The 24,779-nt window shown below is 46.9% G+C and overlaps 2 protein-coding genes across 2 annotated transcripts in view; one reads left to right on the top strand and one right to left on the bottom strand.

The window, feature by feature from the left end:
* On the top strand, positions 1-17,613 carry PLAC8L1 (PLAC8 like 1). The gene is made up of 4 exons (XM_036281696.1): positions 1-125; positions 5,503-5,639; positions 16,235-16,371; positions 17,473-17,613. The coding sequence occupies exons 1-4, from the start codon at positions 1-3 to the stop codon at positions 17,611-17,613; spliced, it is 540 nt and encodes a 179-aa protein (XP_036137589.1).
* A 2,446-nt stretch (positions 17,614-20,059) lies between these two features.
* Positions 20,060-24,779, bottom strand: part of SH3RF2 (SH3 domain containing ring finger 2) — a 122,719-nt gene continuing 117,999 nt past the window's right edge. Inside the window, exon 11 of the mRNA XM_036241975.1 lies at positions 20,060-23,088. The gene's annotated coding sequence lies outside the window, so the exon portion shown is untranslated. The remainder of the gene's footprint in view (positions 23,089-24,779) is intronic.

Raw genomic sequence — 24,779 nt, forward strand, 5'->3', positions numbered from 1 at the left:
ATGACTTGGCTTGGAAGTGACTTCTCGAAGTTTCCCGAGGATGTTTCCCTATTCAACATACACTGTCCTGTGTCGCTTTCACTCCTATCATCTGACGATGAACAACATTTTCTTTCCAACTTGAGGTAGGGAGTTTGGTGACCTCCTCCCACCCCCACCCCAGCTTTTGCCCTTTGGTTGGAATATCGAATCAATCTCTCGTAAGGAGCCAGGGGAGGAAAGCGGGGCTTGGGAAGAAAGCAGTGGCTGTCATTTCCCGTGTGCTTGAGAAAGGAAGGGGGCAGCTGATTAGCTCCTGCTGCTCGTGTGTGGCTCACGAAAAGAGAAGGGCTGGCTTGGGTGAGAGGATGTCTCTATTCCTCAAGTGTTGAACCCTGACCGAGTGAAACTTCCTATGGCTGCCAGTCATGTCCACCCTTCCGAAATCAAATGGCAGTGTAACATTCTCTGAGCTAAAACTGTGCAGGAAGTTGCAATAGCTACTTAGTCGGATCCCTGTAGCGGCCCTGAGTACTCAGTTCTTAAAGGAGCTCCCCAGTGCCTTGTACATAGAAAGTGCTCAGTGAAGGGTAGCTACGCTTGTTATTATTTTTAATCCTCACCCGATATGTTTTTATTGATTTTTTGGAGAGAGAGGAAGAAAGAGAGAGAGAAGCATCAACGTGAGAAACATTGGTGGGTTGCCTCCCATACACACCCCAATCAGGGATCAAACCCTCAACCTGTGTGTGCTCTGACCAGGAATCAAACCTGAGACCTTTTTAGCGCATGGGATGATCGATGCTCCAGCCAACTGAGCCATGGCCAGGGCTATGCTTGTTATTTTCATTATGACATATGAGCTATAATTGTGAACTAAAATGTTTTAGCCAACGCTTGTTAATTCAAATGTTTTACTATAAAAAATCACCAAAGAATCAGGGTGTAAAGGAAAGAAACTCAATAAAGTACTTCTTGAGTACATTAGGTAACACCCCCCCCCCCCCAAAAAAAAATCCAACTTTTATTTTCACCAAGGAAAGCTAGCCTCTTAGCTGTTTGATTGGGAACAGATAGGAGACAGGCTCCCTCGCCATAATAAAAGGTGTCTCACACAATGTGCTGAGTGAGAGAGAAACAGAAACTTTGAGTCTAGGGCTGTAGACTGTTACTGGTTTATTTCAGGGGGAAATGGAATCCAGGGGCTCGGTGCTAAGAAATTCCTCTACTAAAAGCTGGAGGTAATTGGAAGCTCTCAGTATAATGACAGAAGCGCTAAGTTGTAGGCATCAACACATGGAGAGGGAAATCCTCGGATGGTGTGGGGGATGCAGGCAGCTTTTAGGCTGCTCTGCTTTTATTTCTTCACTTCACACCTGAGAGTCGTGCCTCTACTAGAGGATGAACCCATGAAGGTCACATGATTTATAGCTAGATTTGAGGACTCAAATATAATGGAAGAGATGTGTGCATGCAATTTGACTCAATTCAACAAATACACGCACCAGCTAGGTTCCAGGCAGTACGCTGGGTTCTGGGGCCACGGAGAAGCAGCGTGTGCCCCTGGCCCGAGGAGCTGACATGGGAATAGAGCAAACGAGATACGTGGAAAGGTCGATTTTTCAGGGCCAGTTTGAGATCCTCACAGGTTTCCTAGTCAACCTGGGCTGCCATAGCAACATGCCATAGACTGGGAGGCTTAAAGAACAGTTCTGGAGTCTGGAAGTGCAAGATCGGGGTGCCCACAGGGTTCTGGGGGGACTCTTCCTAGGTGGCAGCCTTCTCGCTGTGTGCGTACATGGCCTTTCCAGTCCTCAGAAGGCCAGCAATCCCGTTGGACCAGGACCCCACCCCACTCCTCATTTAACCTTGATTACCTCCAAAAACTCTTCTTTACAAATACAGACACTTTGGGGGTCAGCTTCAACACATGAATTTGAGGGACACAATTTAGTCCATTAGCAACAGGTCCTCATTAGAACAAATATATTAAAATGTATCCATACCATACATTATATACATTATATATTTGCTATATAATATGGGAAAGGATTTCTGTATTTTTGCTTTTGCAATTACTTGGCTGTGAGTCATTTATGATTGGTCGCTGCTTCTCAGCAGTCATTCATACTTGGAATTTTTATTTTTTAAATGAGACAATTATAGCCTTAGCCCATTTGGCTCAGTGGTTAGAGCGTCGGCCTGTGGACCAGAAAGTCCTGGGTTTGGTTCCTGCTAAGGGCACGTACCTTGGTTGCAGTTTGTTCCCAGCCCGGTTGGGGTTGTGTGGGTGGCAACTGGTCGATGTCTCTCTCTCACATCGATGTTTCTCTCTCTTTCTTCACCCCTCTCCCCCTTCCGCTCTATCTGAAGATAAATGCAAAAAATGTCCTCGGGTGAGGATTAAAAAAAAAGACAATTATAAGCTGTTTCTAAATATACTAAAATATTTGTGAATTCTAAATTTGGCAACGAGTGAGAGTGACAATGCTAGATTTTTTGTGTTTAATGGAGCATTGCTATTTTGCAGCCCATACTTTTTTCCAGAACTTACTCCTGTAGACTCTTGAAAAGCTTGTTAGGCAGGTAAGCCTGGTCTGGAACGCCTGTTGGACAGTGGAAGGGCCCGGCTTTTCCCTTCTAGACAGGCAGCTCCCGGCCCTCACCGCTGCTGCGCTCTCTGCCCCCTGAGGCCTCACTGCCTGCGTCACGATCCTCTTCCCTTCCAGCCGGCCTGCTATTCCATGCAGGAGCTTGCTGCGATTTGAACCGAGGCCTCTTGCTTCCAAATTTGTGAATTGACTATTATGAAGCACCGAGAAACACTGAGGAAGTAGACAGGACATTGTGTTTGAGGGACAGGATTTGGAATAATAATGTTAATAGAGGTGGAACAAAAAGTTAGAGAAGGGGACTTCCGGTCAAGATGGCGGCATAGGTGAACGCGGAATCGCGTCCTCCCGCAAAAACATCAAAGTTACAGCTAAACTACAGAACAACCATCATTCAAGACCGCCTGAGATCAAGCTGAATGGAAGTCCTACAACTACGGAATTAAAGCAGCAGCCACATCCAGACTGGTAGGAGGGGCGGAGGCGCGAGGGCCAGTGGTGAGACGGGCTGGTCCCACACCCACGTGTGGCGGATAAAAATCAGGAGGACACCTCGGCTGGGAAGGTCCTTCCTGAGAACTGAGGGGTCCCCGTCCCACACCAGGCACCCCGCTCAGGGTTCCAGTGCCAGGAAGAGAATCCCCATAACTTCTGGCTGGAAAACCAGCGGGAACTGAGGCTCAGGGAAGCTGACCCGGCTGGAGCCCCAGGCAGCTCCTTAAAGGGCCCGCGCATGGACTTATCCGACTCTCTCCCTCTAAGCTTGGAGGGGAGGCAGCTCGAGGGGCACCAGAGACATACAGGGAAGAACTGAGCTGTTTGGCACTGGAGCGAGGGCTGGAGAGGGGGCTTTCTCCGGGACAAACGTGCTGTTAGAGGCCTTTGTTCCTTTGGTGAGCCCTTCCCGGGGGCGGCAGACAGCCGCCATATCTGGGACCCCAGCAACCTGGCTCACACTGGTAGCCCCGCCCTGGTGACTCCCTGAGGCCCCGCCCCACCCAACTTTCAAACCCACCCAAGCTGTTGCCACTTGCTTAACCATAGGATTGGCCTGTCTTGGATCCTGCTTCAGGTTTTTCCTAAATTCTTTCAAATGAGCAGCATCTGGTCTCAGCTAGCCCCATACCTCTCATTAAGTAATACACAGAAACAAACACAGGGAGGCAGCCAAAATGAGGAGACAAAGAAAAAGGTCCCAAATGAAAGAACAGAACAAAACTCCAAGAAAAGAACTAAGCGAAGCCCTGGTCGGTTTGGCTCAGTGGTTGGAGCGCTGGCCTGCGGTACAGAGAGTCCCGGGTTCGGTTCCCGCTAAGGGCACGTACCTCGGTTGCAGTTTGTCCCTGGCCCTGGTTGGTCGTGCGGGTGGCAGCCACTCGATGTGTCCCTTCGCATCGATGTTTCTCTCTCTCTCTCTTCCTCTCTCTCCCTCCCTCTCTATCTGAACAAAAAAAAAAAAGGAAAGATGTCCTCGGGTGAGGATAAAAAAAAGAACTAAGCGAAATGGAGATAAGCAACCTAACAGATGCTTAGTTCAAAATACTGCTTATAAGGATGCTCAATGAATTTAGTGAGAACCTCAGTGAACTTAGTGAGGGCCTCAAGAGCATAAAAAAGGACTAGTCAGAAATCATGGATGCACAGTTAGAATTGAAGGAGGCATTAACTGAAATAAAGAATAATTTACACATCTTCAATAATAGACTACTTAAATCCAAGGAGCAAACCATCGATTTGGAATATAAGGAAGCAAAAAACACCCAATCAGAACAGCAAAAAGAAAAAAGAACCCAAAAAAATGAGGATAGTGTAAGGAGCCTCTAGGACAACTTCAAGCATGCCAACATTCGCATCTTGGGGGTGCCAGAAGGAGAAGAGCAAGAACAAGAAATCAAAAACCTGTTTGAAAAAATAATGGCAGAAAACTCTCCTAACTTGGTGAAGGAAAAAGACATACAAGTCCAGGAAGCACAGAGAGTCCCAAACAAGATGAACCCCCAAGAGGCCCACACCAAGACACATCATCATCAAAATGCAAAAGGTTCAAGACAAAGAGAGAATCTTAAAAGCAGCAAGAGAAAGGCAGCTAGTTACCTACAAGGGAGTTCCCATAAGGCTGTCAGCTGATTTATCAAAAGAAACTTTGCAGGCCAGAAGGGAGTGGCAAGAAATATTCAGAGGGATGAAAAGCAAGAAACTACAACCAAGATTACTCTATCCTGCAAAGCTGTCATTTAGAGTCAGTGGCCATATAAAGACTTTCCCAGACAAGAAAAAGTTAAAGGAGCTCATCACCACCAAACCGTTATTATATGAAATGATGAAGGGTCTTTTTGAAGAAAAAGATAAAATATATGAACAAACAAAATGGCAATGAATACATATCTATCGACAATGGAATCTACAAACAAAATGAACAGGCAGAACAGAAACATTCTCATAGATACAGAGAACATTTTGTTGGTTGCCAGTTGGGAGGGGGGTTGGGGGAATGGGTGAAAAAGGTGAAGGGATTAAGAAGCACAAATTCATTGCTAGACTGACAAACCTCAAAGGGAAAGGGGTTGGGGGGTGGGGTGGGAAGAAATAAACCAAAGAATTTATATGCATAACCAATGGACACAGACAATAGTGTGGGAAAAGGCGGGAGGAGGGCGGGAGTGGGGAGGAGGAGGTCAGTGGGGGAAAAATGTGGAACATCTGTAATACATTTTACATTCAACAATAAAGATTTAAAAAAAAAAAAAAAAAGAGAAGGTATGATGGGGGAGGAGGGAGGGAGATGGTGAGGTCAGCTTGGGTTTGGCATCACAGGGTCCCTGTCTCCTCTTTATGACTCTGTCTTGGCTTAACAATTCTTCTGAACTATTTTTTTTGTGTCCTAAATTAATCACCAACTTTGACCCTCCAGGAGGCATGCACCAGCCCAGGCTGTGGTGAAGCAGCCTGTCCGGGGAGCCAGAGGCAGGACCACGATCACAACGATTGTCCAGACTGGCGGGGACTGGAGCACCAGCCTCTTCAGTGTCTGTAGAGATAGGAGAATATGTATGTTTTTCCTCTTCATTTAAGTTCTTCTTTACCATTTTCTTCCCCAAGACATCAGTGGGTGGAAACAACTTCAGGCACAAGGACAGAAATCAAATGGTTTTAGAATAACTGGACTAATCCCCTAGTGACTCAAATGTACTTCTTGGCAGGAAAAATCTTGCCTTTCAGAGATGTGGATGCTTTTATAGAATAAGTGGTGACTTAAAGATTTTTTTAAAGGGTAAAATACATTGTTGGCAAAGATGCACGAAATGGGCTTCCTCCTCTGTGGGAATATAAATTGGTACAACTTTCCCGGTGGATGGTTTAACAATACCTATAAAAAGAACCTCAAGTGTTACACAGCTTTTGACCCAGTAATTACATTTGCAGGCATTTAGTCTAAGGAAATAAATCATGTGCAGAGATTTAGCAGCGACATGAAATTTTGCAGCATTGGTTAAAGCAACAATCTGGACAGCTACATGTTCAGTGAGGGCATCATACAATGAGTTATACAGTCATGGGAAGTCATGTTGTAGAATGACATTTAATGGGATGAAAAGAAGTTTTGGACACTTTTTTTTTAATCCTCACCCGAGGACATTTTTGCATTTATCTTCAGATAGGACAGGAGGGAGAAAGGGAAGAAGAGAGAGAGAGAAACATTGATGTGAGAGAGACACATCGACTGGCTGCCACCCGCACGACCCCAACCAAGGCCAGGGACAAACTGCAATCAAGGTACATGCCCTTAGCGGGAACTGAACCTGGGACTCTGGTCCACGGGCCGATGTTCTAACCACTGAGCAAACCGGCCAGGGCCGGATACATTTTTAAGTTAAAGAAGGTGATTGTGAAACTGTGCATGTTAGACACCATTTTGGGGGGAAATACTTGGGAAAGTATCTGGAATGATACAAATACAAATGTTTACAGCTGGTGTCTCCAGATGATAGGCTAACGAATAATTTTTATTTTATTTTTGTTTATCTCTCTAGTATTTCTGTGAGGACTGTGTGGTACTCTCATAACAATAGAAAATGTTACCAAAAAAGCCCCCTTGATTGAAATCTTCGTAGACAGTGGTTCAGAAGTAGCAGTAACACTGTCCTCCAGCTACATGATTTCCCCCTGGGATTGTGGTTCAAGGCTCATTGATTCTATTTTTATTTTAGGACATTCTGACCCACCTCTGCTACCACCTGTCAGTATCCTCTTCCAGGGCCTGATGCTCTGGCCCTAGGGTGCAATTTGATCATTGAACTTGCATGTATGTGTGTGTGTGCACGCCTTGGTGTGTGTGCACGCCTGCCACACACCTTTGTGTGTGGTTGGGGGTTCCCTTTGAAGGATGTGTCTCTCTCACATCAATGTTTCTCTCTCTTTCTTCACCCCTCTCGTTCTCCTGCTCTATCTGAAGATAAATGCAAAAAATGTCCTCAGGTTAGGATAAAAAAAAAAAGAGACAATTATAAGTTGTTTCTAAATAAAATATTTGTGAATTCTAAATTTGGCAATGAGTGAGAGTGAGGGTCTCTTAAGTTAAAAACCCAACACACCCTGGATCTAATATTTTGTTGTTGTTAATCATCACCTGAGAATATTTATTTTCATTGATTTTTAGGGAGAATGGAAGCGGGGGAGGGAGAGGGAGAGAAAGAGAAACGTCGATTGGTTGCCTCCTGCACACACCCAGGGATTGAACCTGCAACCCAGGTATGCACCCTTGACCGGGAATTGAACCCGTGACCCTCTGGTACACAGGCTGACGCTTTAACCACTGAGTCACACCAGCCAGGGTCTGGATCGAATATTTTTTAAGAATATGGCTCTCCCAACTCTTTCTAGGCTCAAGGAAAGTCTGAATTTGTCCCAAAGTCTATAGGATGGATCAGTGAGTGAGCACTGAACTGTTACATGATCCAAGTCCTTACTCAACCAAGAGTCTTGCGGAGGGAAAAGCTCTAAAGGTGTTTGGTGATCTGATCATCTAGGCTTATGCCTTCACGGCCTGGGCCTCGCAGAGAACAGGCTGCCCCGCAGACCCCACCTCCTCCTGTTCTGTCTCTCTGCCCATCTGACCCAGAGCTCAGAGGTTTCTTTCTGCCTCTGCTGCCCATGTGCACGTCTGAGCGGATCATCATGGCAGTTCTCTGCTTCGCTCAGGGTCCTTCCCGGTTCTCGTGCAGATGTTCTGACTTGGTTGTGACCTAGGACCGAGGCACCGAGACAGCAGACAGCCACGTGGAGAGGTGAAGACCTAGCCCCAGTTTGGGAAGTGGACCATTTGCCTTTCATGGCTTGTGGTTGGGGGTTGGGGGGCCATCGCTGCATTTCCAGGCAGGACAAAGCCTGGAACGCAATGTAGTGATGAGGAGAACACACTTTGTATCAGAGTTAGGCCTTGCTTTGAATCTTAACTGCCTCTTACTGGTCATTTGAACTCAAATTCTCTGGGTCTTCATTTTTCTACCTCTAAAATGAGAGTCCTGAAGGTGCCCACCTTAAAGGTCGTTGGGATGAAAGCAGATCATGTATAGAACCCACTTTTCACAGTGGTTTGGAACATACCTGGGTCAGAGGTTGGTTTGGGGCTGCGTGTTGTACTGGGTCGCATGGAACCTCTCAATGTGGCCTTTGTTTGAAACGGGGTGTTTGCAATCGAGTCACGTTAGAAAGAGGTTTTACTGGGTTAGGGTGGTCCCAGCCCCATGGCTGGTGTTCCTCTAAGAAGAGGGAGTTTGGACACACACAGAAGGAAGGCCATGTGAATGCAGAAGCAGGAATGGAGTGATGCACTGGAAAGCCAAGAGATGCTAAAGATCACAGCAGCCACCGAAGTCTCAAAGTCTCGGACAGAGGCATGGAGCAGACTTCCCTCAGGGCTTCCGAAGGAACCAGCACTGCCGACACGCCGATGTCAGACTTCTAGCCTCCAGAATTCCCCAGTCAGAGAAGATGTCACTTGGTTTACAGTGCCCAGTCTGTGGTATTTCGTTCTGGCTGCCCTGGGAAACAGATACTCAAGCAAACATTGGATTTCACTACATGGTTACATGGGATAGCTCACAGAATCAAAAAATCAACTGAAAACTCAGCTCAGGAGGCGTAAGGTGCATTGTCAGGAGCTAGCTGGCAGTGTGGTCCACTCCCAACGTTTTCATCCTTTTATTTCCTGTCTGGGACTTGACGTTTCGGCAGATGGAGGCCAGTTTGTCCAGCTTAGGTTATGTGCTGCAGCTTGGCCAGGCCAGGGCATTCTGAGTGGCAGTTATATCAATATTGCCCACAACAGCAAGAGATAATTCCCTAACTGTTTCTACTGGGGTGCTGTCGCCAGGAAAATTCGATATGTATGCAATAATGTATTTAGTGAATCTTAGGGATTGGAAAGGTGATTATACGGTTTTATTATTCTCCAGCATGTTGAGAGCAAAGAATAGAGTCAGGAGACTTAGACCATCTGCTGTGGAGTGAGTTCTACCTAATCCCAAGAGAACCTAAAAGTCGGCCAAGGAGAGGACCACGGCTCACCACCCCCTCTGCGTTAAACATCGCTTCTCTGCTCAGCTCTGCTCCCCACCCCATCAGTGTTCAGGAGTCACCCACACTCGGTCTCCTGAGGATTCCCTGCTTGTCCACTTGAGAGCTCATTCTAGGGGCAAGGAGAGGAGGAAGGACAAGTGAAGAAATACGGACAATATTCTTTACAACTGGGCATGATCCATGGAGGAGAGGCCAGGAGTATAGGGTGCAATGATCTCGAATGTTCTCCGTCCTAATTGTTGTTCCCGGGATGGGTTTCTGTTCTGTGACTGCTCCTCGTTTCTCCAAGCTAAGGGTCTCCGAAGGAAATGTACCAGCAGTGTCACTGGGCCCACTCCTTATCTGTGCCACACTTTTCAGGACACTGTGGACCCTGTGCCATGAATCCCGGCTTTCTTTCCTCCCTTTTCAAAAGGGCTCCTTCATCCCCAACATTTCATTTCCAGAAACTTGCTGTGAAAACAGTTGTGATAAAATGGGAACAAAAGGAGAGCTTCTTGCCATCGCCTTGTTCCATGTCCAGTTCTGATCCTGGAAGAGTTTTCTTTTAAATGTTGAGGTTATTGCTACAGTGTATTATCCATTAAGCAAGGGGTGCATTGTGAACAGCGATGATTTCCATTTCTTTTTGACATTTTGCCGTAATTATATATATATTTTTTTATCTTCACCTGAGGACATTTTTCCATTTTTTTGTTCAGACAGAGTGGGAGGGAAAGAGAGGAAGGGAGAGAGAGAGAGAAACATCGACGTGAAAGGGACACACCAAGTGGCTGTCACCCGCATGACCCAACCAGGGCCGGGGACAAACTGCAACCGAGGCACGTGCCCTTAGCGGGAACCGAACCCGGGTCTCTCTGGACCGCAGGCTGACGCTCCAACCGCTGAACCAAACCGGCCAGGGCCGTAATTATATTTTTTGAACTGCCTCCCTTTCTTCACCTTTTTTCTGAATTCACACCGCACCGATTAGCACACGGATGCTTCTGTGCCCTTTGAAGACGTGGACTCTGAAAGCTCGGCTGTGGAGACGAAGCCCCAGTGAAGTAAGTGGCTGCTACACGGCATTGTGGGTAAGAGGCTGGGCACGTCAGCTTTGGGAATGTTTGTGATGTTCCCCCAGAGAAAGGAGGTTTATGTGGAAGGAGTAATCAACATTGATTTGTAACTCAACCAATGTTTGCCGAGTTCCTTCCTAGGTGTAGACGTGTGATAGGTGTTACAGACACAACAGTGATGAGACAGAGACGATTCTTAGAGGAGGTAGACAGTGAGCAGATAGATCAATAAACAAAATAATTGCCATGTGCTAAGTGCAATGAAGGAAATAAACAGGGTGTTGTGAAAGGAGATTCCTGGGGTGTGGGGTAAAGGATGGCCTCTCCCAGGAACTGACTTAAGCTGATACCGGAACGATGGGACACAATCAGCCACGCAGCCGTCCCACGAAGGGCACCGCGAGCGGCAGGCAGGGAAGCCTGGTACGGACTAGGAGCCATCAGATGCCCGAGGTGGGTCGAAGGAAGGGGGCCAGGATTTTCGTTGGTTTTTTGGAAGAAGAAGGAAGCATGAAGAGGCCCCAGACTGGGATTCATGTCCCCAAACTGTTTCTGGGGTAAACTGTCCGCTCTCTGGAAGCAAGGACCACCTCCCTGCTTGCGTGCCCGGCAGAGCGCTTGGCCCATTGGAGGTGGCCCATAGGAAGTGTTGTGTTTCATTCATGAATTTTAACCTCTATTCTCTCTTGCTTCTTTCTCACACTTCTTTGAGAGAATCATAAGGTCTCAGAGTCAGAAGGAATAGGGGAGTGAGCTGGTTGGGCCCCTCAGCTGCTCAGCGGATCCCCTCCTGCAGTGTGACTAGCAGGACCTGGCAGCCTTGAGGGTTTCCAGGGAGGAGGGCTTCTCCCCCTGGAGCCAGCCCAGTGCTGCAAACATGATTGTGAACAGGTCGCCATGCGTATGGCCCTCTACCCAGTTCTCCCCAGAGCCAGCTGCTGGTTCCTGAGTCCAGACATAGTCTATATGCTTGTAAAGGTATCGAAAATTCAAATAAAAATGGACTAATTTTTTATTATAAAAGTATCACATAGTCATCGTAAAAAAGAAAAAATACAAAAGACTGTATGAGAAAAAAGGCATATCTTGTCATCTCAGCCACCAGAGATCACCATGGCTACTGTTTTGGTATCTACCCTTCCAGATCGTTTTCGCTGTGTGTGAGTGTGTACAGTTTACACAAAGAGTAGAACTGTGAACACACTGTTCTGCACATTTATTTTAACAAATCTAGGTGATCAGATATACACTACTATCAGTACTTCTGGAGCTAATATTTTAAATTGCCGCATAGATTCCATTGTGTGAATGTACCATGATTTATTCCAAAATTCCCATTGTGGATCTATATGTGGTTTCCAGATGTTTTGCTATTCAAACCAATGCCCTGTGACTAGCTTCAGACCGATGTCTTTTTGCCTGTGTGTGACTCTCTGTTGGCTAATTGTATGGTGCACATTTAAATGTACTACTTTAAATCTTGCTGGATGTTGCCAAATGGCTCTCCACTTGGAAGTTGTCCTAATTTACACTCCTACCCACGACACATGACACATGAGCGTGCCTGCCCCGTCCCAGTTCGAAGGGACTCTTTTGTCTGATGGGTCCGCCTTTTTTTTTTTTTTAATCCTCACCCGAGGACATTTTTTGTTCAGATAGAGCGGGAGGGAGAGAGAGGAAGCGAGCGAGAGAGAGAGAAACATCGATGTGAAGGGACACACCGAGTGGCTGCCACCCGCGCGACCAACCAGGGCCGGGGACAAACTGCAACCGAGGTACGTGCCCTTGGTGGGAACCGAACCCGGGTCTCTCTGTACCGCAGGCCGTCGCTCTAACCCCTGAGCCAAACCGGCCAGGGCTGGGTCCACCTTTTTGTGCCAACATCTGAAACGTGCCCTGCTGCGGCCTCCACCCGCCGTTCCCACGTCTGCTGTCTGGCTCCACACCTGGTTTTTTGTAGGCTGCTGCTTTGTATCTTGGCTCCCCTGTGAGTCCCATGCACGAGGGTGGGGTCCGTCTCAGAACACAGGCCAGGGATATTTAGGCTGCAGAAGTGTGCATAACCACAGGGCCTTTGCATGGCAGAGGCAGAGGCTGAATTTCTGGCTTAAATCCCTTTTGAGCCTAAGCCCTGTAACTCTTTAAACAAAGTGCAAGTAGTATTATGCTGTACATATCATTACACAATTTTATCTTTTAACTCACAATACATCTCAGAGATTTAACTCTGTGGGTACTTAATTGACCTTTCATTGCATTCTCAATTAAGGTATGATTTACACCATCCTGGTTTGGATATACTTTCGGCAATTAATGTACATTTAAGTTGTTTTAAATTGTAATGCTGCAGTGGGTATCCTTGTAGCTGCCTCTGTGAGCATGTGGAAGCATTACTCCAGGGTAGGTACTGATAAGTGGAGTTGCTGGGTCCTAGAGGATTGAAAAGAGTACTGGTTTCGTCCAAGTCGCCTCCCCGAGTGGCAGTGCCAATTCTCACTGTCATCACTGCATGGAGACCCTTTGCCATGGTTCCCCACAACATCGGATATTTAAAAACATGGAAACATTTGCCAATCTTATGGGTAATACATGACTTCTGATAGTCTTAATCTGCATTTTTCTGGTCACTAACAACACTGAGCAACTTTTCATGCTTGCCCTTGGCCATTGGTATTTCTTCTTCGGTGAATGACCTGTTCATGTCCCATGCCCATTTTCTTTTTTGTTTAATCCTTTGTATACTGATTTGTAGGAGTTTTTGTATATTCTGGATACTTACTCTTGGCCTGTGATACATGTCACAAAAATTTCTTCTAGAGACTCTTTAAGACAAAGGATGCCACCAGCCGAGTCTTGTGCACTTGTCTTGCAGCACGAGCCTACTGTGTCGACCACACTGTGTACCAGGGCAGTCCAGGGCAGTAACACCTGATGCAAAGATCCTTCCTGAAGGAGTGGCATGATTTAAGACTGTCCCACAGGAATAAATGTAACGTAGTGGCGATGAGGGTGCTGTGTCAGAGCACACAAATCCACAACCATTGTCACATGCTAGATAAGTACATAAAACATGAGGACGTGTAGTTACACGGGTTATCTATAGTCTTAAAAACTTTGGGGCTAGACTACCTGAGTTCATATCTGACCTCTGTCTCTTCCTATCAATGTATGAACTTGGGTGAATTACTTAAATCCTCTGGGCATCAGTGTGCTCATCTGTAAAATGGGCATAATAAGAGCATCTATTTTATAGAATTGTGAGAATTCAATGAATTAATGCAAAGTATTTTTAACAGGGCTTGGCACAGGGTGAAATTTGTATGAGCATTAGCTATTATATAATACAACTTTCACAGTGTTTGTTATATCTGATTTCTTTCCTAAGTTCACTGGATTTGGGTGTGTTTCCTTTAGCATGTAGTACTTCCTCTTAATGAATACTTTGATGACATGGTTATATGTTGAAAAGAGTGAAAATAAAAATAACAGTATGCGTTTTTAAAAAAAGGCTTACAAGTCATAAAAATAAGATACAGGAGTTCCAATGCACAAAGCAACACTTTCTTTTTGATATACCCATTGAGGATGGAGGGCATGTCTCTCTGCTAGCCAGAGTGGTGCAGTTCAGGCAATGGTGTAAACACTGTTATTCACTTAGCTTGCCAACTTTATAATTTTGCAATTTTTGATTAATTTCTTATTTGGGGGGATTGTTACACTATTTTGTAATGCATGCATAAAATGAGATTTGATTGATTTTTATGTGCCATGATTTCGAAGTCCCTAATTCAAGGTTGCATATAGTATGACCACTGTGCACTCACTGTAAGTTTCCTGGGCCATTTGCTGTCCTCTGAGCTGTTCCTACCAGTTGTCAGTGCTGGGTGGAGCCTGCTGATTTCACTGGGAGTAATGCTTTCTAAAAAAATGTGGAGTGGAACATTCCAGACCAATATTCGGCTGAATTCAGAGTTTGTTTTCAGCCATGTGCTATCTACAGTATAAGATGTAGCGATTATCTTAAGACTTCTGAGTGGATGAAATAGATGTTCCTCGAAGACAGGCTGCTCCCTGTCAACCCTCAACCGCCCCAGTCCTCATGTCCCTTGTGGACCTGCTAGTTCACCCTCTATGCAGCACTGAAGAAGCCCAGAGTCCTGGAGCATCCGTTGGATTCTGAGATAAAACAGCATTCCCAGCTTTTTGCTTCTCGGCCACTGAATTTGGGAGTGGGACTTCGCACTTCTCATTGTTGGGGAGGGAGGGAGAGACAGGTAGGCAGAGAAGAGCCTTTGGCAGGAAGTTCTTCTAGTGTGCTCATGACATGGTACATGAGCCATTGTGTCTGGTGCACTAAAAGGCTGTGATGACTACCATTTCACACCCATTAGAATGGCTAAAATAAAAAGAATGACAATAGCAACTGTTGGCGAGGAAGCAGAACAACAAACTCTCATGCATTGCTGGTGGGAGTGTTAAATGGAACAAATACTTGGGAGAAGTCTTTGTTAGTTTCTCATGAAGTTAAACATAAACCTAGCCCATGACCCAAGCACTGCCACTCTTAGGAATCCACCCAAGTTGAGACGCCGATAGAAAGACTTGTATATGGTGTTCCTAGTACATATTCATCATAGCAAAAACTGGAATACTCAATGGGAGAATGGATAAACAACTTGTAGAATACACATACATTGTAATACTATCCAACAATATAAAGAACAGACCACAGATTTACATAACAACATAGGTGAATCTCAAGAAACAAGATGTTGAACAAAAGAAGACAATTACAAAAGTAAACATGATTCCATTTATGCAAAATCCAAGAAGAGGTAAAACTTATTTATGGGAATAGAAATCAGATTAGTGGTTGCCTCTGGAGTCGGGGTGGGAAGGTGGCATCGTCTGGGAAGAGGCACAAATGTTCTACCCGTCTGGTACTTGGTTGAAGCTGATTGTTACACTCATCTAACTGAAAATTTATGATCCATGCATTTTCTTGTATATAAAGTATGCCTCGATAACATTTATTGAAAACATAAAACATGATTAGCTTTTTTCCCTATTTCTTAGTCCTAATTACTTGCATTCATCAAGGTTGTCATCTTTCCCAGTGCGAGATGACATAACATCTTAACTGTGCACGAGGGCTTCTTAACCTGAGGTCCATTGTTAGTTTTCAATGGATCCCACACCCTGTGGAATTGAATGCATAATCTGGCATGTCTGTGCATGTAATTTCTCTTTTCCCTTGAGGAGTGAGTTCATAGCTATCACCATATTCTCAAAAGGGTCTGTGACCCAAAACATATTTGAAACAGAACCTCTGTGTTAGATGGTTCATGCAGAATATTCAGGAGTGGTATCCATAGTTAAAGATGAATAAATGAATAAATGAGAGACAGTTTATAAATGACAAACTGTTTCCAGTTGGCGTTCAAAGAACCAAGCCTCTAATAGTTTACAGATTAAAACTGGCAGATGTCAGTGGCCCCAGTAAAACAGCAAAAATTAGAGTAAACTCCTGACCTGAGAAATAGCATAAAGTCCTGATAAGAAGAGCTGGCAGAATCAGTGCAGCGTTAAAGAGCTTTCAACCCCATTTATAGAAAAAGATGCCCATTATTCAAAAGTATCATATACTGTGTCTATATTAAATATTGAAACTAGATAGGTAAACCTAATAGAAGTGCCGGTTGTGATTCAACTGGGAAAAAAAAAAATGATTCAGTGCTTTCTCCTGACAGGGAAAAAACAATTACCATAGTGACCGCTAACAGAATTTTATCAGGTTCAGTTTTGCCAGTGTTTAACAAAAGGAGACAATTTTGACACGGCTCAGTTATGGTAATTTCCATACACCGAGTTTCGAGGGCTGGTTATTCCTTCTCTGTCCCTGATTGCATTAAACTGATGGCATAGGCTTATAAATGCTCTTTAAGGTGGGAAGTGGCTGATCACACATCTGAGCCCCTGGGCTTTCTTTTATGTGGTTATTGACAGGTTTCTGTGGTCTGTTTTGTCCCGTGTGTCTTGAGTGTGACATCGCCAGGCATTATGGAGAGTGTTTTTGTTGGCCATTGTTACCTGGGTCCACCTTTGCACTGAGAGTTGGCACCAGGGAGAGACATAAAATATGGGTAAGTGTGTTTGAACATATATGTCAACCTGGGTCTGTATGAGAACCCAGATGCCTTTCAAACCTGTGCTTTTCCAAAAAAGAAAAAAAAGGAAAAAAAAAAGAAGTCTGGTCAAGGATGCTTAAAAGCACATGTAGTGAAAGACTCTGGGAAAGGGAAGGGAAGACATTTCTGATTTCATCTGTTACTAGGATGTATGCTAACTAAAGTTCCCATTGTGAAGGGTATTTCCGTATTTCCAAGGGGGCCTTATTATAATGCAGATGATTAGTCAAGGGGCCATTCCTGTTTCTCTCGTCACATCAGGAGAACATGACAGGTAGAACTGCATCAGATTTGGAAGATATATTTGGGATGGTCTGACTTAAAATGCAGTATATGTAGCATATACAGAACTCACTTTGGGGGCTCCCTGGGGACCCTTCAAATGTTCAGCGCAGCTGAGACTAAGTTACAATGAAAGACTGAGGGCAGCCAGCATACACATTAAGATGTGGACAGTTAAAAAGCATCTCTATATGTTCATATGACGTGGCCCCTAAGATATATTTTTAAGTGGAATAAAAAAAGGGCATGGCATTGCAGTATGCAACTATTTGCACAAAAAGACTATATATGCATACACTTGGGTGGACAGATTAATTTGGGATTGTAGATAGCAAGATGCCAAACACTGCTTGTCCCTGGACAGGCGCCCAAGTGGCTGGGGACGTAGACGGGGTGTTTGCTTTTTACTTCCTATCCCTTCTTACTGTGGGAATTTTGGACCATGTGGACTTATTACCCATTTCAAGTAAATAAATAAAATGACTATAATGATATGAGAGGAGCATAAAGATGTTGACAGGAAAAGCAGTGCCTTCAGGTGTGAACCTGTATCCAAAGCCCAACGAGCAGGTCTTTGAACTGCAAGGCCTGCTGAGCAGTGGAGCGGGCTGGGACCTGGGGAGCCAGTGGAGCTGGGGCCCTGCGTGTTGACCAGGGGTGTTGGTGGGCCCTGGGGCTGTGCCTGGGACGGGCCACCAGGCAGTGCTATAGAGCACCCTGGGTAATGGGATGAGCTGTGTGCTGCGCCGGCACAGACACGGGGTCTCCCTGCAGGGCACGCTGTGCGAGGACTGGCTGGCCGTGCACTGCTGTTGGCCTTTGTCCATCTGTCAGCTGGCCCGGGAGCTCAAGATGAGGACCTCCCAGTTCTACGAAATCTCAGCAGCCCCTGCAGCGATGGACACCTTCGTCTGACAGCCAGAAACTCCTCGCTCCCCCACCCTCGCCCTCCTCTCCAAACCCTCTCAGTAGAGAGATCATTCTTGTTAAGTTTTCCCTGAAACAGATGAAAATAAACGACCCCCACACTGTCTTTACTGCTGTTCTTTCTTGGCGCATTCCCCAGCGAAGGCTGCTGATGTCTGGGTTTGCTGCGCCTGCAGTTTGGAACACGCGTTTCCACCACCTTCCTGCGGCCAAGGTTTCCCGAGGGGCGGCTGGGAAGCGGGGGGCATTGCTGCTCAGCTTCATCTGCTCAGCCTCTCCCAGAGCACCCCGACGGGCGGGAGGTGGCTGATTCTCGTTAGCACCTGGACCCGGCGCTAAACGTCATGGAAGTAGGGAAGCATTATCCCGCCCTGTCCGCCCTGTCCGCCCTGACCGCGGAGAGGGGGAGCCTGGCCTGCCGCCCCCCTGGAACACCTCTGGAACTTGCAGCCCTTCAGCCCCAGGCTCAGAGCCCTATTTAGGCGACTGTTCTGGGTTGAATGGCATTGTGTCCCTTTCCCTCCCCTTCCCAAAGGTAGGTCGAAGTCCTAACTCCTGGTATCTGTGAATGCAACCTTATTTGGGAACAGGGTCTTGAGGATGTAATTAAGAGGAGGTCATTGGGGTGGACCCTAATCCAGTTTGACTGCTGTCCTTACGGGAAGGGGGGAAGAGAGACAGAGGTGTGGACATGGAGACATATACTAATTGTGTAACTGTCGGCAAATTTGCTCATCTCTTGTGCTTCAGTTTCCTCATCTGCAAAATAACAGTTCTAACCTCACAGGGCTGTGAGGATCTAACAAGTCAAGACCCTTGGCACAGTTCCTGGCAGGTGGCTGGGACTCGGGACACGTGAGCTGCTCCGCAGCGACCTGGTACACCTGTGCGTTAGACTGGGTTTCCATTTGCTGTGGAGACATTGCATTTTTAATTAAATTAAAATAGAGTCAATGAAAGGATGTTAAGTAAATAATATAATACAGGATGTATTATAGAATTGTACTCTTATATGATTTTTTGTTGTTGTTGTTAATCTTCCTCACTGGAGGATATTTTCCCACTGATCTTTAGAGAGGGTGGGAGGGAGGGAGGGAGAGAGAGAAACATCAATGTGAGAGAGACACATAGACTGGGTGCCTCCTGCATGACGCCTACCAGGGCCGGGGCTTGAATCTGCAACTCAGTTACGTGCCTTTGACCAGAATCAAACGCATGACCCTTCGATCTGAGGGCCAATGCTTTAACTGTTGAGCCAAACTGGCCAGGGCAAAACCTATATAATTTTATGAACCAACATCACCCCAATACATTTAGTAACAAAATTTTTTAGCCCAGCCCAGCTGGGGTCATGCAGGAGTCAACCAATTGTGTCTCTCCCACACTGATGTCTCTCTCTCTCTCCCTCCCTCCCACTCTATCTAAAAAAAAAAAAAAATTATGAAAAAATATCCTCAGGTGAGGGCTAAAAATTTTTATTTTCTTTTAAAGTAAAACAAATATATGGGTGGTTGGTAGATGTGGCAAAAATTGTGGTGGTAAACACTGATTTCATTGTGTATTTGTATGTGCCAAGCACTGTTCGAAGCACTCAGCATGCTTTCAGACCTTTCATCTTTAACACCCTCAGGCAGATGCTATTACATCCTCATTTTCCAGAAAAAGACCCTGAGCCACAGAGAGGTGCACTGATTGGCCCAAGGCCACACAGCTGGTGCGTGCCAGGCAGCCCGGCTCTTGAGGCTGTGCTCCCAACCTCTGCACTAAGAAGCCTCCTTGGGCCCGAGTGGTGTGCAGATCGGGGTTTGCTCTATGGGGGTCACTCAGCCTGGTTGAAAGGAAGTGTCCGTGGCTCATCTCTGCTCCCAGCCATCTCCACCGAAACGAAGCAATTCCCCTCCACCAAGTGATTCCTCTCCTCCCAGCCCTCCCTTCTAAAGGTCCAGAGTGGCTGCCAGGATCCAGACCCTTTGGGAAAATTAAATGCTCAATGTTGACATTTAATCTATGATGAAGTACTCCCCTCTCCCAGCCAGCTACTGCAAAAACCAGGCCCAAAGGACAGCTCTATTGAGTGAAAATAGACCTGTTTTATTGTTTCCTACTAAGCACAGACCGGCCTTCACGAGCTTACAGCTGGGACGACAAGCATTCTTGGCAAAGGAGACTTGGGTGATCTCTCCACGCCCACATGCCCGAGCCCTCCCTGCAAGGGGAGCAGGTGGTATTTCACGCACGAGTTCTGGTCCACGTCTCGGCCGATGTGGGAGGTGAGAGAGGACTTCTCCAGCAAGGGAGCCCCCCACCTTTTTTGCCCCTTTCCTCTTCTGATCAGCCGGGGTGGTAAAGGCAAAATTAACACTTCATTAGAGCCACAAACCCAAACAAGTAAAACTCTGAGCTTAAAAGCATGGAGTTTATTACCAAATCGCAGAACATAAAACAGAGAATTAACACACGGAGAGTTCTTTGCAATCTGATGCTAGAGCAAGATGTTTTAGGGCCACGACTTCCGGGGACCCTCTAGAACATGTTAAGTCCAAGAAAAAAAAGGACTCAACCAGAGCATGTGACTCCCTCCCAGGAGAAGAGATGTCCGACACCAAATGTTGCAGTGAGAGACCACGCTGATATTCAAGTCCCCAGGCCCGCAGACTTCCAGCTGTCAGGGGTCCAGCTCGGAGTTATCCAACAGTGAGGGCATGTTCCGTGTGTTTTTCTTCTTGCTAGAAAGTCCTGTTTGGTTTTCCAAGATGCAAAGTGTGGAACAAATCTCTGATGACTCCATGTGGGTAAACAACAGCAATGTACACGCAGCAGACATTGCAAAGGAATCCGTACATGTAACAAATTACAAAACCAGAAAACCCCACCGAACCTCTCAGCCTCACAGCGGCATATATGAAGGGAATAGGCTGCCCGCCTGGGCTCTATTCAGAACAAAGATACGAAAGGCTTGGAAGTCCTTAAATGTCCGCTACCCTATAAAATGATATTTTATATGTTTATGTATTTTATATATCTAAGGCTTATTTATACAATAGTCCACAATCACTAAACATATTATATACTCTTTGTATAAACATATTCGCACACACATTTCCTCCCAAAGATTCTCTTTTGGTCTATTAAAAACGCTGTACTTAAAAAAAAATGAAACTAGCAGAGGCACAGAGTCAATAGCTTTTCTGCTTATATTTCCACGGATGGACTTTTTATCCCCTTCTATTTTTCCTTTCTTTTTTTCCCCCTAAACAACACCCTCTCCCCGTGACCCAGCATGCAGGAACAAGAAGCAACAATTCAAGAAGGTGACAATCGGACTTCACGGTTAGCACTCTGTTCTGGAGCAAACTGGGCTGACCTCGTTCTAATCACCATCACTCCCCCTTGCCTGTCACCCCCAAGCCCCACTGCCTTTTGACTTGTGACGATTTGGACTCCATATCCTGGAGGGGACAGTCCAGAGATGAAAACTTCAGGATATGGGGGAGTTTTTCTTAAGCTTCTGGGTTTGGCTGCGAAGAAATTAGGTTCTTCATTTCGTGTTTTTAGGAAAACGTTTGGTCAATTGGTTAGGCGGTTTCAAGGGAAGAGCTACCTCTCCATAGATCTTTCCACCATGAACCCTGGGAAGTTCCCCGAGACTTAAAAACCAGCCAGTGTGACAGTGGAGCGCGGTGGTTTCCTGCTCCCTGCCTCTGGGCAGGGGAAGCCAGTGTAGGAAGAGAGACCGAGCGAGACCACCCGGGAGACCAGGCTGACATCAGCCCGAGTGGTCTGATGGTTTCTGGGATTAGAAGTTGTGTTGTCTGCCCCAGTTCATAGAACTTGCTCTGTGTGGGAGCCTGCCTTTGCCTAACCTTTCCATACATCACCAATAAGAGCTTCCTTCCAACTCTGACATTCTATGACTTTACCCTGGAAACTGAAGTCATGGAAACCTGTTTATAGGTGGGCTGCCAGGCCTTGTGGGGGTGAGTAGATTCCAGAATCCGAAGGCAGCGTGTCTGCACTCATCGCGACTGAGGCCAACGAGGAGCCAAGCAGACCTGAACCCACCCCAGAGGAAGCGGAACCAACATTTTCACCCTGGTAGTTCAGAGAAAGGGGATGACTGACAACCGGCAGCACCATCACTGACCACGTGTGAGAAGGTGTCATCCCTGGATCATCCTGTCTGTGGTCTCATCATACCGCCCGATTTCTTGTTCACCACTTGGCAGATAAAGCCAATACTTTGGGGCTTCTTGTTGCCCTTAAGGTAAACCAAGAGAAGGGTGTGGTTAAGAACGGGGAGTTACTCATCCCATGAAGAGATGGGTGCCAGCTTCACACAGAAGGAGGCATTTCTGTAACCACAAAATACAGGGCTTGCTCTGCCCACAGCCTGGCTGATGTGTGCTGCTGCCTACAGGCAGGCTGGATGGGAGGCAGAGCACGCTTCAGGGCCAAATTATGACCCTGACCTTGCAAACAACCGACGTTACCCAATGCTGCTGCCCTCTCACCATCATCTTTGGTAATCAGGCGGCATGTGCTTTAAAAATGGAAATTCTTATCGATGTGTTAAGTTCAGGGGGAGGATGAAAATGTATGGCTCAAGGGGTCTCGGGGTAATTGTGGGTTGCATGTATTTGTGTTAGCACAGATCATTTAAAATAACAATTAAAAAAAAACCCCCAAAACCAGGGGTAGACTATCTTCTAATGACTTGTGCTTTAAAAATTCATTTTTATATCTTCAGACTTGAAATCACCTCTTTAAGCATTTCTGTCGGTGGCACCTCTCTTATAACACATACATTTTTCTTGTCTGAGATTCTTTAGGTGCCAAGTCCTCGTGTCCTTGGTCAGGAGATCCCAGCAGAAACCCTCTGGAGCGGTAGGTGTCGGGGGAAGACAGACAGGAATGGGCGTGGGGAGGAATGGGGAGGGGGCAGAGGGATGCAGGATGCTCGGTCGGCGTTGGGGAGGGTGAAGGACAGGGACACTGTGAAGAAGCGTTGGCCTCTCTGGCCTGAACACCCAAGAGAAGAACATACGTTCTGCCCTGCACTGCTTTGAATCTGAGCTGGAGAGACAGGCAGTCAGAGTGAGAGGCATCTGATGGCCAGGGTTTCACTTGTCAGGTGCGGAGGTGTGAGAAATCGTCAAGACCGTGTTTGGCTTTGACGAGAGAACGAAGGAACAGGAGGGAGGGGCGTCTGGTGCAACCTGACACAGCACGGGACGCGGCCCCCCACCCCTTGATACTGTGGGTGAAGACAGCCGTGTTCTGTCTCCTATTACCCTTCTGTCTTGGAGGCCAGCCTATTGGTATTCCTGTACCATCCCCGATGTCCGAGCAATATCACACGGTCCACAGACTCTCCATTGAGCAGTTTCCGTCCAATCAGATCGTTTGTTCGTGTCAGTATCCCAGCTGTTGCTGGTCCTCCGGGGAAGATTACCAAGGCCGGGCCTGTGAAGGGGAAAAAGATTTCAGAATCTCTGGTGTGTGAACGCATCCTGGGAAGACTGCAGTTTTTTAAAATTCTTATATATCTGTATAAGAGAGAGAGACTCCAAACAGCAAAATGTTCACATCTCGAGAACCTGGCTGAAGGGCACACAGGAATTTTTTGTACTATTTTAGCAACGTTTTTCTAAGTCTGAAATTCTTTCAAATATAAAATCCCAAAGCCACCAGGATTTCTCCGAGGCCTCAAATATTCTATTTTGATTACCAGACTCAACCTGCATCTGTCACCCCCACCTCTGTGACCAATGTCCACCCCTCCCGCCCAGCCCAGGGCCCCTTGTCCCTTCCAGAGGCTGGGCAGTGCAGCCACGCCTGTCCAGGTGAGGGTCGGCGGTTGGAAGGGGCATCACAGGACTCGTTGCTCCCCGTGACCTGCTGCCATGCTCGCTCGTGGCCCTTGTAAGCTGATAAAGTCCCGGCTGACCATGCCGAAGGGGGCACGAGACAGCTGACAGGACAATGGGAAACTGGCCCAATAACATTTGGAAAAACTTGCCTTCTAAAAGACCCAAGCCTCGGGGTTTGCCCGCAAGTGAGTTCCCATGAAAAGCCAGTAAAACAGGCAATGAGTGGGAGAGGGACTTTCATCTTCTGCCCAATTTCTTTCATCTGAAGCCCGGTGTCCTTCCTCACCGAGGGCTCTTGCTGATTTAACAGGCCAATTTTCTCCTTGGGGACACTGGAATGGCGATCACGGCCTCATTCCCGGCAGGGTGGGGTGGGACAGTCAGATCTGACCAGCCAAGTTCATGAGAAACGCCAGCTTGGGGAGTCTTGCCGAACCCCCACTGTGCACAGGCAGGATCGTGGTCTGTGGCCCCAGAAACACGGTGTACTGAAGGAGCCCGAGCTTCCGAGCAGGCAGCCACATTTGGGCTCAAAACTGAGCTCTCGGAGCCTGCAAATGCCACGCGGCACTGACTCATCTGCTGCTGTGCCCCGCTCAGCACAACAGCGCGAGCTGGCAGAGGCGCCAGGTGGCTCCTTCCCGTTGGGCGGGAGAAGCAGGCGTGAGCCCAAAGCCTGGCTCACTAGGACGCCTGCGCCCTCCCACCTCCAGAAGCCACAGGGATTTGGGCTGTCTTCACTGTTCGCCACCACCACCGAACGCGGGCAGGAGTTTCATCCTGCTATTTGCGACTGTTAGTCCTTAAAAGGGAAGGCGCCTGTGTTAGACATCGTCCGCTCTTCTTCCCCGTGCCTAAGCTGGTGCCAGCGCCGATGCTGGGCACGTGCCTCTGGGGATGGGTCAGCTCGCTAGCACTGCAAGGGGCCCAGACAGGCGGCTTTGATGTGCGGATAAGCCTGGCATTAGAAGCTGGGATAATGTCCCTCCAAGACTGAAGGCAAGGTTATTGGAGGTTACTGCATCTGGATCCCAGGGGAATGGTGGTGGCTGGTTTGCTCTTTTAACTTCATTTACTGCGAGGTAGCTTTTCTGAGCAAGTGCAGGGACAGGGAAGTAATAAGGAAGTAACTGCGCAGGGCAGGCTGGCCGCACATTGATTTGACCTTCCAGGTTGTGCTAAATGATGTAGAAAGAACTTCAGCCCTAAGATCGACTGACATTTTAATAGGCACCCGAAAATCTCCTCAATGGCAGGAGGTGTGAATTCACCTGTAGCCGGCAC

This window comes from Molossus molossus, unplaced genomic scaffold (genome assembly GCF_014108415.1).
Source record: "Molossus molossus isolate mMolMol1 unplaced genomic scaffold, mMolMol1.p scaffold_m16_p_4, whole genome shotgun sequence".
Classification (NCBI taxonomy): Eukaryota; Metazoa; Chordata; class Mammalia; order Chiroptera; family Molossidae; genus Molossus; species Molossus molossus.

What these genes read in the sequence shown, in the direction of transcription:
- PLAC8L1 (XM_036281696.1), top strand. Translation starts at nt 1, where the DNA reads ATGACTTGGCTTGGAAGTGACTTCTCGAAGTTTCCCGAGGATGTTTCC. An exon ending in CATTTTCTTTCCAACTTGAG is followed by an intron (nt 126 to 5,502) that starts GTAGGGAGTTTG and finishes TTGACCCTCCAG; the next exon opens with GAGGCATGCACCAGCCCAGG. An exon ending in GGGAGAGACATAAAATATGG is followed by an intron (nt 16,372 to 17,472) that starts GTAAGTGTGTTT and finishes GTCTCCCTGCAG; the next exon opens with GGCACGCTGTGCGAGGACTG.